This window comes from Oncorhynchus keta, chromosome 23 (assembly GCF_023373465.1).
Source record: "Oncorhynchus keta strain PuntledgeMale-10-30-2019 chromosome 23, Oket_V2, whole genome shotgun sequence".
Taxonomy (NCBI): domain Eukaryota; kingdom Metazoa; phylum Chordata; class Actinopteri; order Salmoniformes; family Salmonidae; genus Oncorhynchus; species Oncorhynchus keta.
The window spans coordinates 3,171,069-3,185,505 of NC_068443.1; the positions used below are offsets into that span (position 1 = coordinate 3,171,069).

The following is a 14,437-nucleotide window of genomic DNA, read 5'->3' on the forward strand; positions in this document are numbered from 1 at the left end:
GTGAGGTCTGGGGTCCGCTCCGTGTACAACAAGGGAACACAAAATATTGCATGAATAATTAATGCAGAGCAGAATTAGCAAAATCCAGAAAAGAGCCGTTAAAATCTACAACTACCTAAAAGGAAGCGATTCCCAAACCTTCCTTATCAAAGTCATCACCTACAGAGAGATGAACCTGGAGAAGAGTCCCCTAAGCAAGCTGGTCCTGGGGCTCTGTTCACAAACACACCCCACAGAGCCCCAGGACAGCAACACAATTAGACCCAATCAAATCATGAGAAAACAAAAAGATAATTACTTGACACATTGGAAAGAATTAACAAAAAAAAGAGCATACTAGAATGCTATTTGGCCCTAAACAGAGAGTACACAGCGGCAGAATACCTGACCACTGTGACTGACCCAAACTTAAGGAAAGCTTTGACTATGTACAGACTCAGTGAGCATAGCCTTGCAATTGAGAAAGGCCGCCGTAGGCAGACATGGCTCTCAAGAGAAGACAGGCTATGTGCTCACTGCCCACAAAATGAGGTGGAAACTGAGCTGCACTTCCTAATCTCCTGCCCAATGTATGACCATATTAGAGAGACATATTTGTTTATTTCACTTTTGTATATTATCTACTTCACTTGCTTTGGCAATGTTAACATATGTTTCCCATGCCAATAAAGCCCCTTGAATTGAACTGAGAGAGAGACAGGCAGACATGGAGCGACAGGGAGAGATGGAGTGAGAGAGAGAAATCTAATCAAATCTAATTTATTTGTCACATACACATGGTTAGCAGATGTTAATGCAAGTGTAGCGAAATGCTTGTGCTTCTAGTTCCGACAATGCAGTAATAACCAACGACTAATCTAACTAACAATTCCACAACTACTACCTTATACACACAAGTGTGAAGGGATAAAGAATATGTACATAAAGATATATGAATGAGTGATGGTACAGAGCGGCATAGGCAAGATGCAGTAGATGGTATCGAGTACAGTATATACATATGAGATGATTAATATAGGGTATGTAAACAAAGTGGCATAGTTTAAAGTGGCTAGTGATACATGTATTACATAAAGATGCAGTAGATGATATAGAGTACAGTATATACATATACATATGAGATGAGTAATGTAGGGTATGTAAACATTATATTAGGTAGCATTGTTTAAAGTGGCAAGTGATATATTTTTACATAAATTCCATCAATTTCCATTATTAAAGTGGCTGGAGTTAAGTCAGTATGTTGGCAGCAGCCACTCAATGTTAGTGGTGGCTGTTTAACAGTCTGATGGCCTTGAGATAGAAGCTGTTTTTCAAGTCTCTCGGTCCCTGCTTTGATGCACCTGTACTGACCTCGCCTTCTGGATGATAGCGGGGTGAACAGGCAGTGGCTCGGGTGGTTGTTGTCTTTGATGATCTTTATGGCCTTCCTGTGACATCGGGTGGTGTAGGTGTCCTGGAGGGCAGGTAGTTTGCCCCCGGTGATGTCGTCCGCAAACTTGATGATTGAGTTGGAGGCGTGCGTGGCCACGCAGTCGTGGGTGAACAGGGAGTACAGGAGAGGGCTCAGAACGCACCCACCCTCACCACCTGGGGGCGGCCCATCAGGAAGTCCAGTACCCAGTTGCACAGGGCGGGGTCGAGACCCAGGGTCTCGAGCTTGATGACGAGTTTGGAGGGTACTATGGTGTTAAATGCCGAGCTGTAGTCGATGAACAGCATTCTCACGTAGGTATTCCTCTTGTCCAGATGGATTAGGGCAGTGTGGTTGAGATTGCATCGTCTGTGGACCTATTGGGGCGGTAAACAAATTGGAGTGGGTCTAGGGTGTCAGGTAGGGTGGAGGTGATATGGTCCTTGACTAGTCTCAAAGCACTTCATGGTGAAGTGCTTCATGGTGACGGAAGTGAGTGCTACGGGGCGGTCAGTGGCACTGTATTGTCCTCAAAGCGAGCAAAACAGTTATTTAGTCTGTCTGGGAGCAAGACACACACCCCCCTCCTCTTCCAAGGGAACGGGGCGGGGCTGGTTTTCTTTTTGTTATCCGTGATTGACTGTAGACCCTGCCACATACCTCTTGTATCTGAGCCGTTGAATTGCGACATAAACAACATTCTAGGTCTACCTTTAAGTTTACTTGTTGTGAGGCTGTATCATCCTCCCTCCTCACGAGGGACAGAAATTAGAATAACAAGACACTAGGTAATATTTATTAAACTTACAGAATGAAAATAATTTCAGCAGAATGAAAATCTAAATGTTATGATATTTAGTCAACTAATAGTAGAGAATGTTTGACCAGAAATCAAGCCTTTGCTTATTTCTAAATTTTAGGAAAAATGTATATTTAAACTTAATATAAAAATATATATATAGGTTTTAATTGTACACCTCATGGGAGGAGTGCCTATGAACTTCAGAGGGTGTTGGTTTACATGGAACTTTAACACCCCTTTATGTTAAATGACACACATTTGAAATGCATAACTCAATTTATAGTCTAGTTATGAGTTCATTATAACATTGCAAAGTCAATCTTTTTTTTTTTTTTTTTTTCAGATAGTGAAGAGGTTTTTCCTCTTAGACAGCAAAGCAATAACAGGCCCAGCCAATTCAGGGATTGAATTGCATTCCTATAGAGACATGAGCAAACCTCAACTCTGGTTAACACCGAGACTACTCCCTTGGAAGAGGAGGGGGGTGTGTGTCGGGTACGTTGAGCAGAGGATAAAGTTGAGAGGCATGGGCCTGATCTGGGTGTAAACAAACCAAAACCGAAATTGAATTGCATTCCTGTGGACGGAGGATTTCCATGTCCAATTGTACAGGAATGTGACTGGAATCGACTCTGGTCAGGGTTTAGACGAGCAGGCAGGGGTGGGGGGGGGGATCGCCAAGGGCCTGATCTGGGGGTAAACAAACATTGGACAGACTGAGCGGGAAGCATGGGTGGGTTAGGGGGGTCAGATATCTCACTCGACACCAGAAACCACACACACATACGCACACACACAGAACCAAAAGACAGGGTGCCCTCGGTTGTGTCAGCAAGGGGTCTTCATGTAAACAATATGGTGTAGAGACCAGCCCAGGGAGTTGTAGTGACTAGTCCAGGGAGTTGTAGTGACCAGCCCAGGGCGTTGTAGTGACTAGTCCAGGGAGTTGTAGTGACTAGTCCAGGGAGTTGTAGTGACTAGTCCAGGGAGTTGTAGTGACTAGTCCAGGGAGTTGTAGTGACCAGTCCAGGGAGTTGTAGTGACCAGACCAGAGAGTTGTAGTGACTAGTCCAGGGAGTTGTAGTGACCAGCCCAGGGCGTTGTAGTGACTAGTCCAGGGAGTTGTAGTGACTAGTCCAGGGAGTTGTAGTGACTAGTCCAGGGAGTTGTAGTGACCAGTCCAGGGAGTTGTAGTGACCAGACCAGAGAGTTGTAGTGACTAGTCCAGGGAGTTGTAGTGACCAGACCAGAGAGTTGTAGTGACTAGTCCAGGGAGTTGTAGTGACCAGTCCAGGGAGTTGTAGTGACCAGACCAGAGAGTTGTAGTGACTAGTCCAGGGAGTTGTAGTGACCAGACCAGAGAGTTGTAGTGACTAGACCAGGGAGTTGTAGTGACTAGTCCAGCCAAGGAGGGTGGGTGGGTGGAGGGTCACCCAATTTATGTTCAAAGGTTTGGCCAAGACAATTATCTCCCTTACTTCCTTTAAATGGAACACTAGAGCTGAGGGAGGAGGAAGAGGGGGAGGATGAGGAGGAAGAATAGGAGGGGGAGGATGAGGAGGAAGAATAGGAGGAGGAGGAAGAATAGGAGGAGGAGGAGGAAGAATAGGAGGAGGAGGAGGAGGAGGAAGAATAGGAGGAGGAGGGTAGATTAGGCCTAATTTTGTTTGACTGGAGGATGTTTGTCTTATTTATTTTTTTATTTTTTATTTCACCTTTATTTAACCAGGTAGGCTAGTTGAGAACAAGTTCTCATTTGCAACTGCGACCTGGCCAAGATAAAGCATAGCAGTGTGAACAGACAACACAGAGTTACACATGGAGTAAACAATTAGCAAGTCAATAACACAGTAGAAAAAAATGGGCAGTCTATATACAATGTGTGCAAAAGGCATGAGGAGGTAGGCGAATAATACAATTTTGCAGATTAACACTGGAGTGATAAATGATCAGATGGGCATGTACAGGTAGAGATATTGGTGTGCAAAAGAGCAGAAAAGTAAATAAATAAAAACAGTATAAAAACAGTATGGGAATGAGGTAGGTGAAAAAGGGTGAGCTATTTACCTATAGACTATGTACAGCTGCAGCGATCGGTTAGCTGCTCGGATAGCTGATGTTTGAAGTTGGTGAGGGAGATAAAAGTCTCCAACTTCAGCGATTTTGCAATTCGTTCCAGTCACAGGCAGCAGAGTACTGGAACGAAAGGCGGCCAAATGAGGTGTTGGCTTTAGGGATGATCAGTGAGATACACCTGCTGGAGCGCGTGCTACGGATGGGTGTTGCCATCATGACCAGTGAACTGAGATAAGGCGGAGCTTTACCTAGCATGGACTTGTAAATGACCTGGAGCCAGTGGGTCTGGCGACGAATATGTAGTGAGGGCCAGCCGACTAGAGCATACAAGTCGCAGTGGTGGGTGGTATAAGGTGCTTTAGTGACAAAACGGATGGCACTGTGATAGACTGCATCCAGTTTGCTGAGTAGAGTGTTGGAAGCCATTTTGTAGATGACATCGCCGAAGTCGAGGATCGGTAGGATAGTCAGTTTTACTAGGGTAAGCTTGGCAGCGTGAGTGAAGGAGGCTTTGTTGCGGAATAGAAAGCCGACTCTGGATTTGATTTTTGATTGGAGATGTTTGATGTGAGTCTGGAAGGAGAGTTTGCAGTCTAGCCAGACACCTAGGTACTTATAGATGTCCACATATTCAAGGTTGGAACCATCCAGGGTGGTGATGCTAGTCGGGCATGCGGGTGCAGGCAGCGATCGGTTGAAAAGCATGCATTTGGTTTTACTCGCGTTTAAGAGCAGTTGGAGGCCACGGAAGGAGTGCTGTATGGCATTGAAGCTCGTTTGGAGGTTTGATAGCACAGTGTCCAATGACGGGCCGAAAGTATATAGAATGGTGTCGTCTGCGTAGAGGTGGATCAGGGAATCGCCCGCAGCAAGAGCAACATCATTGATATATACAGAGAAAAGAGTCGGCCCGAGAATTGAACCCTGTGGCACCCCCATAGAGACTGCCAGAGGACCGGACAGCATGCCCTCTGATTTGACACACTGAACTCTGTCTGCAAAGTAATTGGTGAACCAGGCAAGGCAGTCATCCGAAAACCGAGGCTGTTGAGTCTGCCGATAAGAATTTGGTGATTGACAGAGTCGAAAGCCTTGGCGAGGTCGATGAAGACGGCTGCACAGTACTGTCTTTTATCGATGGCGGTTATGATATCATTTAGTACCTTGAGTGTGGCTGAGGTGCACCCGTGACCGGCTCGGAAACCAGATTGCACAGCGGAGAAGGTACGGTGGGATTCGAGATGGTCAGTGACCTGTTTGTTGACTTGGCTTTCGAAGACCTTAGATAGGCAGGGCAGGATGGATATAGGTCTATAGCAGTTTGGGTCCAGGGTGTCTCCTCCTTTGAAGAGGGGGATGACTGCGGCAGCTTTCAATCCTTGGGGATCTCAGACGATATGAAAGAGAGGTTGAACAGGCTGGTAATAGGGGTTGCGACAATGGCGGCAGATAGTTTCAGAAATAGCGGGTCCAGATTGTCAAGCCCAGCTGATTTGTACGGGTCCAGGTTTTGCAGCTCTTTCAGAACATCTGCTATCTGGATTTGGGTAAAGGAGAACCTGGAGAGGCTTGGGTGAGGAACTACGGGGGGCGGAGCTGTTGGCCGAGGTTGGAGTAGCCAGGCGGAAGGCATGGCCAGCCGTTGAGAAGTGCTTATTGAAGTTTTCGATAATCATGGATTTATCGGTGGAGACCGTGTTTCCTAGCCTCAGTGCAGTGGGCAGCTGGGAGGAGGTGCTCTTGTTCTCCATGGACTTCACAGTGTCCCAGAACTTTTTGGAGTTGGAGCTACAGGATGCAAACTTTTGCCTGAAGAAGCTGGCCTTAGCTTTCCTGACTGACTGCGTGTATTGGTTCCTGACTTCCCTGAACAGTTGCATATCACGGGGCTATTCGATGCTATTGCAGTCCACCACAGGATGTTTTTGTGCTGGTCGAGGGCAGTCAGGTCTGGAGTGAACCAAGGGCTGTATCTGTTCTTGGTTCTGCATTTTTGAACGGAGCATGCTTATCCAAAATGGTGAGGAAGTTACTTTTAAAGAATGACCAGGCATCCTCAACTGACGGGATGAGGTCAATGTCCTTCCAGGATACACGGGCCAGGTCGATTAGAAAGGCCTGCTCACAGAAGTGTTTTAGGGAGCGTTTGACAGTGATGAGGGGTGGTCGTTTGACTGCGGCTCCGTGGCGGATACAGGCGATGAGGCAGTGATCGCTGAGATCCTGGTTGAAGACAGCGGAGGTATATTTGGAGGGCCAGTTGGTCAGGATGACGTCTATGAGGGTGCCCTTGTTTACAGAGTTAGGGTTGTACCTGGTGGGTTCCTTGATGATTTGCGTGAGATTGAGGGCATCTAGCTTAGATTGTAGGACTGCCGGGGTGTTAAGCATATCCCAGTTTAGGTCACCTAACAGGACAAACTCTGAAGCTAGATGGGGGCGATCAATTCACAAATGGTGTCCAGGGCACAGCTGGGAGCTGACGGGGGTCGGTAGCAGGCGGCAACAGTGAGAGACTTGTTTCTGGAGAGAGTAATTTTCAAAATTAGTAGTTCAAACTGTTTGGGTATGGACCTGGAAAGTATGACATTACTTTGCAGGCTATCTCTGCAGTAGACTGCGACTCCGCCCCCTTTGGCAGTTCTATCTTGACGGAAGATGTTATAGTTGGGTATGGAAATCTCTGAATTTTTGGTGGCCTTCCTGAGCCAGGATTCAGACACGGCAAGGACATCAGGGTTAGCAGAGTGTGCTAAAGCAGTGAGTAAAACAAACTTAGGGAGGAGGCTTCTGATGTTGACATGCATAAAACCAAGACTTTTCGATCACAGAAGTCAACAAATGAGGGTACCTGGGGACATGCAGGTCTCACAGCAGTTCTTAGTCTCACAGCAGTTCTCTTCTCTTCTCTTCTCGTGCGGAGTGCTCGCCTGTAGATTCATCATGTTTCTGTGCTGGAAGTTTCTCTATAAACGAGCAGCACTGTGTTTTAGAAGCCAACCCATTTCTGCAGGCTCTGTTACTAATACTAAGGTGTGTCATTTTGTCTGTAATGAAACTGTTATTCAGGTTCATGAGTTCACCTCAACCACTTCCACCCAAAATATTTTCTGAAAATACTGAACATTTCCTCTGTATATGGGTAGACACCATGCCTGTGTGTGTGTGTGTGTGTGTGTGTGTGTGTGTGTGTGTGTGTGTGTGTGTGTGTGTGTGTGTGTGTGTGTGTGTGTGTGTGTGTGTGTGTGTGTGTGTGTGTGTGTGTGTGTGTGTGTGTGTGTGACTGTATATGGGTGTGTGTGTGTGTGTGACTGTATATGGGTGGACACCGTGTGTGTGTGTGTGTGTGTGTGTGTGTGTGTGTGTGTGTGACTGTATATGGGTGGACACCATGCCTGTGTGTGTGTGACTGTATATGGGTGGACACCATGCCTGTGTGTGTGTGACTGTATATGGGTGGACACCATGCCTGTGTGTGTGTGTGTGTGTGTGTGTGTGTGTGTGTGTGTGTGTGTGTGTGTGTGTGTGTGTGTGTGTGTGTGTGTGTGTGTGTGTGCGCGTGTGTGTGTGTGAGACTGTATGTGTGTGTGTGTGTCTGTATATATGCATGTATGTGTGTGTGTGTCTGTATGTGTGTGTGTGTGTGACTGTATATATGTGTGTGTCTGTATGTATGTGTATGTGTGTATGTGTGTGACTGTATATGTGTGTGTGTGTGTGCCTGTATATATGTATGTGTGAGAGGGGAGGGAGGGTGGCCCCCCCACTGGCTCTCCTAGTTTTCACTCCCACTGTAATTCCATTGCCTTTCCAATACATTCTGCCTCTTCGCTCATCCTCCTAGTGCAGTTGTGTCTGCAGAGGGCAGGGTAGAAAAACAGACCGCTCTGGTGTTTCATATCGTCCTAGGTGGTGAGACATGAACTCACCTACTGTCTGGTGCCCAATCCCTAGACCCACAACTGATTACTGCACACAGAGACAAGACAACATCCCCTCCCGTTTCAGTTGTTTCTGCCCACTGTGTAGCTGTCAACAACCCGGTTAGAATTCAGGGGAGATCCGTCGAGACGGTTCGTAGGGAAAGGAGATCCGTGGAGACGGTTCGTAGTGAAGGGAGATCCGTGGAGACGGTTCGTAGTGAAAGGAGATCCGTTGAGACGGTTCGTAGGGAAGGGAGATCCGTAAAGACGGTTCGTAGTGAAGGGAGATCCGTCGAGACGGTTCGTAGTGAAAGGAGATCCGTGGAGACGGTTCGTAGTGAAAGGAGATCCGTCGAGACGGTTCGTAGTGAAAGGAGATCCGTCGAGACGGTTCGTAGTGAAAGGAGATCCGTCGAGACGGTTCGTAGTGAAAGGAGATCCGTCGAGACGGTTCGTAGTGAAAGGAGATCCGTCGAGACGGTTCGTAGTGAAAGGAGATCCGTCGAGACGGTTCGTAGTGAAAGGAGATCCGTCGAGACGGTTCGTAGTGAAAGGAGATCCGTCGAGACGGTTCGTAGTGAAGGGAGATCCGTCGAGACGGTTCGTAGGGAAAGGATAACTCGGGGGAGATCCGTCAAGACAGACTAGCCTACTCTTAGTCTATACTAGTACTAGCCTATCACCTGATTGGTTAGTTGAGGCCAGTTACTTAACCTAGTCATCATTTGTTTCTCTGTACAGTGAGATATTGTGTTACTGTTTAAAACAAAACAAGGCAAATCTTTTTTTTAACGAGTTGGCTGAAGTGGAATAGTGTCATTACAAACATCTTCTCTCAACCACAACTACTTTAGTTTCCTGTCTTCCCCAACCCCAGTCCAGAGACAGATATTCTTTATCTTTATTGCTGTCCCTAATGTGGGTGCTGGTAAAGTAAACACTAAAGAATGCCATACGTTGCATCCTCTCTGCCGATGGCTGACCTACGGGTCACAACGTAACCGGGTCGTAGTTCTGATCCCTCACAGATATGGCTGATATGTCGTTTAGAATCTATAGTTTTTGAAATTTCAAACTTTTCAACAACAAAAAAATCCATCTGATTTAAAAAAAAATATATATATATTTGTACTATAATTCACTATAAAACAGTTAGACCTAACAGGCTGGGTGGTGATCACCTTTCCTTTAGGCTTCTCAGTGGGGAACTGTCATGCACCTGACATATTTAGGAGTTTGTGCTTGGTGACTGTGGTGCAATCATTATTGTTTCAGATTTCTTTCCTATGTTAATATACTTACTTGACAGATCTGTTATTTTTTCTCGTCTGTTTTTAATATAAAAAATGTTACTTGACAGATGTATTTCTCCTCTGTTCCAGAAAGCCACGAGGGACTCCCTCAGCGGGTACAGGAACGGTTGAGCGAGCTGCTCCGTGTTCTCAAGTCTGTCATCGGCAAACACCAGACCCTCAACTCTGTAGACATCCTCAGGGCTGCCGGCACCGTCATCACTAAGGTCAAAGGTTAGTATCCTTTCACCCGCACATCTTTTCTTTAAATATATATACAAAAATCAAATTTAAAAAACTGCCCTTTTTCAGGACCCTGTCTTTCAAAGATATTTTGTAAAAATCCAAATAACTTCACAGATCTTCATTGTAAAGGGTTTAAACACTGTTTCCCATGCTTGTTCAATGAACCATAAACTATTAATGAACATGCACCTGTGGAACGGTCGTTAAGACACTAACAGCTTACAGACGGTAGGCAATTAAGGTCACATGAAAACACTAAAGAGGCCTTTCTACTGACTCTGGAAAAACACCAAAAGAAATATTCCCAGGGTCCCTGCTCATCTGCGTGAACGTGCCTTAGGCATGCTGCAAGGAGGCATGAGGACTGCAGATGTGACCAGGGCAATAAATTGCAATGTCCGTACTGTGAGACGCCTACAGGCTACAGGGAGACAGGACGGACAGCTGATCGTCCTCGCAGTGGCAGACCATGTGTATCAACACCTGCACAGGATCGGTACATCCGAACATTTCACCTGCGGGACAGGTACAGGATGGCAACATCACTGGCAACAACGTTGCCTATGGGCACAAACCCAACATCGCTGGACCAGACAGGACTGGCAAAAAGTGCTCTTCACTGACGAATTGCGGTTTTGTCTCAGGAGTGATGTTCGGATTCGCGTTTATCGCCGAAGGAATGAGTGTTACACCGAGGCCTGTACTCTGGAGCGGGAGCGATTTGGAGGTGGAGGGTCCATCATGGTCTGGGGCGGTGTGTCACAGCATCATCGGACTGAGCTTGTTGTCATTGCAGGCAATCTCAACGCTGTGACATCCTCCTATTTTTCTTCTTCTTCAGTCTACCTAAATGATTAGCTACAAACCAGAGGATATTTTTATTATCTGCCCCGAAATGTGATCTTTCCTCTGAGGCTTCGGCACAAGAATGTTCCAGAACGGTGTAGAACTCTGGGTCCCAAAATGGCAGCCTCATCTCTACATGGTCCTACGGGTCTTGGTCAAAAGTACTATTTAGGGAATCCTGTTCTAGCGATCGTAGGATTTGCATTCCAGCGTCATGCGGCGGTTTGGCGCCTTCTCGAAATGTGTGTGAAGGCCAAGCGTGTACCCATGCAGCTCCGTTCTTAGTTCCTTTACGGGTGACTCACACACACACACACACACACACACACGCACACACACACACACGCACACGCACACACACGCACACACACACTCACACGCACACACACACACACACACACACACACACACACACACACACACACACACACACACACACACACACACACACACACACACACACACACACACACACGCACAGTATTGACTCACTGTTCGGCAGACAGATAGCTGCCTATCTCTGATCTGAGCATCATTCTGACCCAGAATGCATCTCCCTCATGTTGACACTGAGAGGTGTTTCAAGAATATGCTCAGAATGCGGAAAGGGAACCCAAGAAGAGAAGGAATCGTCATCACCGTGGAAACAAGGCATTCTGTCAGGGGTTTTCCTTTTAGTTCTTCAGTTCATTCACTAGATCCTCAAGTAGTGAATGTCACTCTAGTGCAGAGGTATTCAAAGTCAGGGTCGTGACCCAGGAACTGCAGTGGGGTCAGCCCCCCACACAAAAAAAGATGGGTGATATGGACAGAAACCAGCTGCATCTATTGATGTGTTATACTGGAGCTGGGTGATATGGACAGAAACCAGCTGCATCTATTGATGTGTTATACTGGAGCTGGGTGATATGGACAGAAACCAGCTGCATCTATTGATGTGTTATACTGGAGCTGGGTGATATGGACAGAAACCAGCTGCATCTATTGATGTGTTATACTGGAGCTGGGCGATATGGACAGAAACCAGCTGCATCTATTGATGTGTTATACTGGAGCTGGGTGATATGGACAGAAACCAGCTGCATCTACTGATGTGTTATACTGGAGCTGGGTGATATGGACAGAAACCAGCTGCATCTATTGATGTGTTATACTGGAGCTGGGTGATATGGACAGAAACCAGCTGCATCCATTAATGTGTTATACTGGAGCTGGGTGATATGGACAGAAACCAGCTGCATCTATTGATGTGTTATACTGGAGCTGGGTGATATGGACAGAAACCAGCTGCATCTATTGATGTGTTATACTGGAGCTGGGTGATATAGACAGAAACCAGCTGCATCTATTGATGTGTTATACTGGAGCTGGGTGATATGGACAGAAACCAGCTGCATCTATTGATGTGTTATACTGGAGCTGGGTGATATAGACAGAAACCAGCTGCATCTATTGATGTGTTATACTGGAGCTGGGTGATATGGACAGAAACCAGCTGCATCTATTGATGTGTTATACTGGAGCTGGGTGATATAGACACAGCTGCATCTATTGAAACCAGCTGCATCTATTGATGTGTTATACTGGAGCTGGGTGATATGGACAGAAACCAGCTGCATCTATTGATGTGTTATACTGGAGCTGGGTGATATAGACAGAAACCAGCTGCATCTATTGATGTGTTATACTGGAGCTGGGTGATATAGACAGAAACCAGCTGCATCTATTGATGTGTTATACTGGAGCTGGGTGATATAGACAGAAACCAGCTGCATCTATTGATGTGTTATACTGGAGCTGGGTGATATGGACAGAAACCAGCTGCATCTATTGATGTGTTATACTGGAGCTGGGTGATATAGACAGAAACCAGCTGCATCTATTGATGTGTTATACTAGCTGGGTGATATAGACAGAAACCAGCTGCATCTACTGATGTGTTATACTGGAGCTGGGCGATATGGACAGAAACCAGCTGCATCTATTGATGTGTTATACTGGAGCTGGGTGATATAGACAGAAACCAGCTGCATCTATTGATGTGTTATACTGGAGCTGGGCGATATGGACAGAAACCAGCTGCATCTATTGATGTGTTATACTGGAGCTGGGTGATATGGACAGAAACCAGCTGCATCTATTGATGTGTTATACTGGAGCTGGGTGATATGGACATAAACCAGCTGCATCTATTGATGTGTTATACTGGAGCTGGGTGATATGGACAGAAACCAGCTGCATCTATTGATGTGTTATACTGGAGCTGGGTGATATAGACAGAAACCAGCTGCATCTACTGATGTGTTATACTGGAGCTGGGTGATATGGACATAAACCAGCTGCATCTATTGATGTGTTATACTGGAGCTGGGTGATATGGACAGAAACCAGCTGCATCTATTGATGTGTTATACTGGAGCTGGGCGATATGGACAGAAACCAGCTGCATCTATTGATGTGTTATACTGGAGCTGGGTGATATGGACAGAAACCAGCTGCATCTACTGATGTGTTATACTGGAGCTGGGTGATATGGACAGAAACCAGCTGCATCTATTGATGTGTTATACTGGAGCTGGGTGATATGGACAGAAACCAGCTGCATCTACTGATGTGTTATACTGGAGCTGGGTGATATGGACAGAAACCAGCTGCATCTATTGATGTGTTATACTGGAGCTGGGTGATATGGACAGAAACCAGCTGCATCTATTGATGTGTTATACTGGAGCTGGGTGATATGGACAGAAACCAGCTGCATCTATTGATGTGTTATACTGGAGCTGGGTGATATGGACAGAAACCAGCTGCATCCATTAATGTTTTACCTGTTATACTGGAGCTGGGTGATATGGACAGAAACCAGCTGCATCCATTAATGTTTTACCTGTTATACTGGAGCTGGGTGATATGGACAGAAACCAGCTGCATCTATTGATGTGTTATACTGGAGCTGGGTGATATGGACAGAAACCAGCTGCATCTATTGATGTGTTATACTGGAGCTGGGTGATATGGACAGAAACCAGCTGCATCTATTGATGTGTTATACTGGAGCTGGGTGATATGGACAGAAACCAGCTGCATCTATTGATGTGTTATACTGGAGCTGGGTGATATGGACAGAAACCAGCTGCATCTATTGATGTGTTATACTGGAGCTGGGTGATATGGACAGAAACCAGCTGCATCTATTGATGTGTTATACTGGAGCTGGGTGATATGGACAGAAACCAGCTGCATCTATTGATGTGTTATACTGGAGCTGGGTGATATGGACAGAAACCAGCAGCATCTATTGATGTGTTATACTGGAGCTGGGTGATATGGACAGAAACCAGCTGCATCCATTAATGTTTTACCTGTTATACTGGAGCTGGGCGATATGGACAGAAACCAGATACATTTTGATAAGTTTCCTGATTTGATGTGTAAACGATAATAGAACAAAACGTTTATAACAATCTGCTCCACATTTTGTTTTTTAAACGATCCTTTACACTGCTACTAGTTTAGTGTTGGAGAACAGAACAGAGCAGAGCAGAGCAGAGCAGAGCAGAGCAGAACAGAACAGAACAGAACAGAACAGAACAGAACAGAACAGAACAGAACAGAACAGAACAGAACAGAGCAGAGCAGAGCAGAGCAGAGCAGAGCAGAGCAGAGCAGAGCAGCTACTAGTTTAATGGTTTAACAGAGCAGAACTGCTACTAGTTTAATGGTTTAACAGAACAGAACAGAACAGAACAGAGCAGCTACTAGTTTAATGGTTGTAGTCATCAATCGTCCCGTTAAAAATCACCTGTTTTAACAAACTGATTCTCATTTAAAACTTCAC

The 14,437-nt window shown here is 45.9% G+C and overlaps 1 protein-coding gene across 1 annotated transcript in view; it reads left to right on the forward strand.

Annotated features, from left to right (window-relative positions):
• Window positions 1-14,437, forward strand: part of LOC118380138 (rho GTPase-activating protein 29-like) — a 99,325-nt gene that overhangs the window by 16,775 nt on the left and 68,113 nt on the right. Inside the window, exon 2 of the mRNA XM_052477393.1 lies at window positions 9,598-9,741. Coding sequence (XP_052333353.1) covers window positions 9,598-9,741 — 144 coding nt within the window. The remainder of the gene's footprint in view (window positions 1-9,597; window positions 9,742-14,437) is intronic.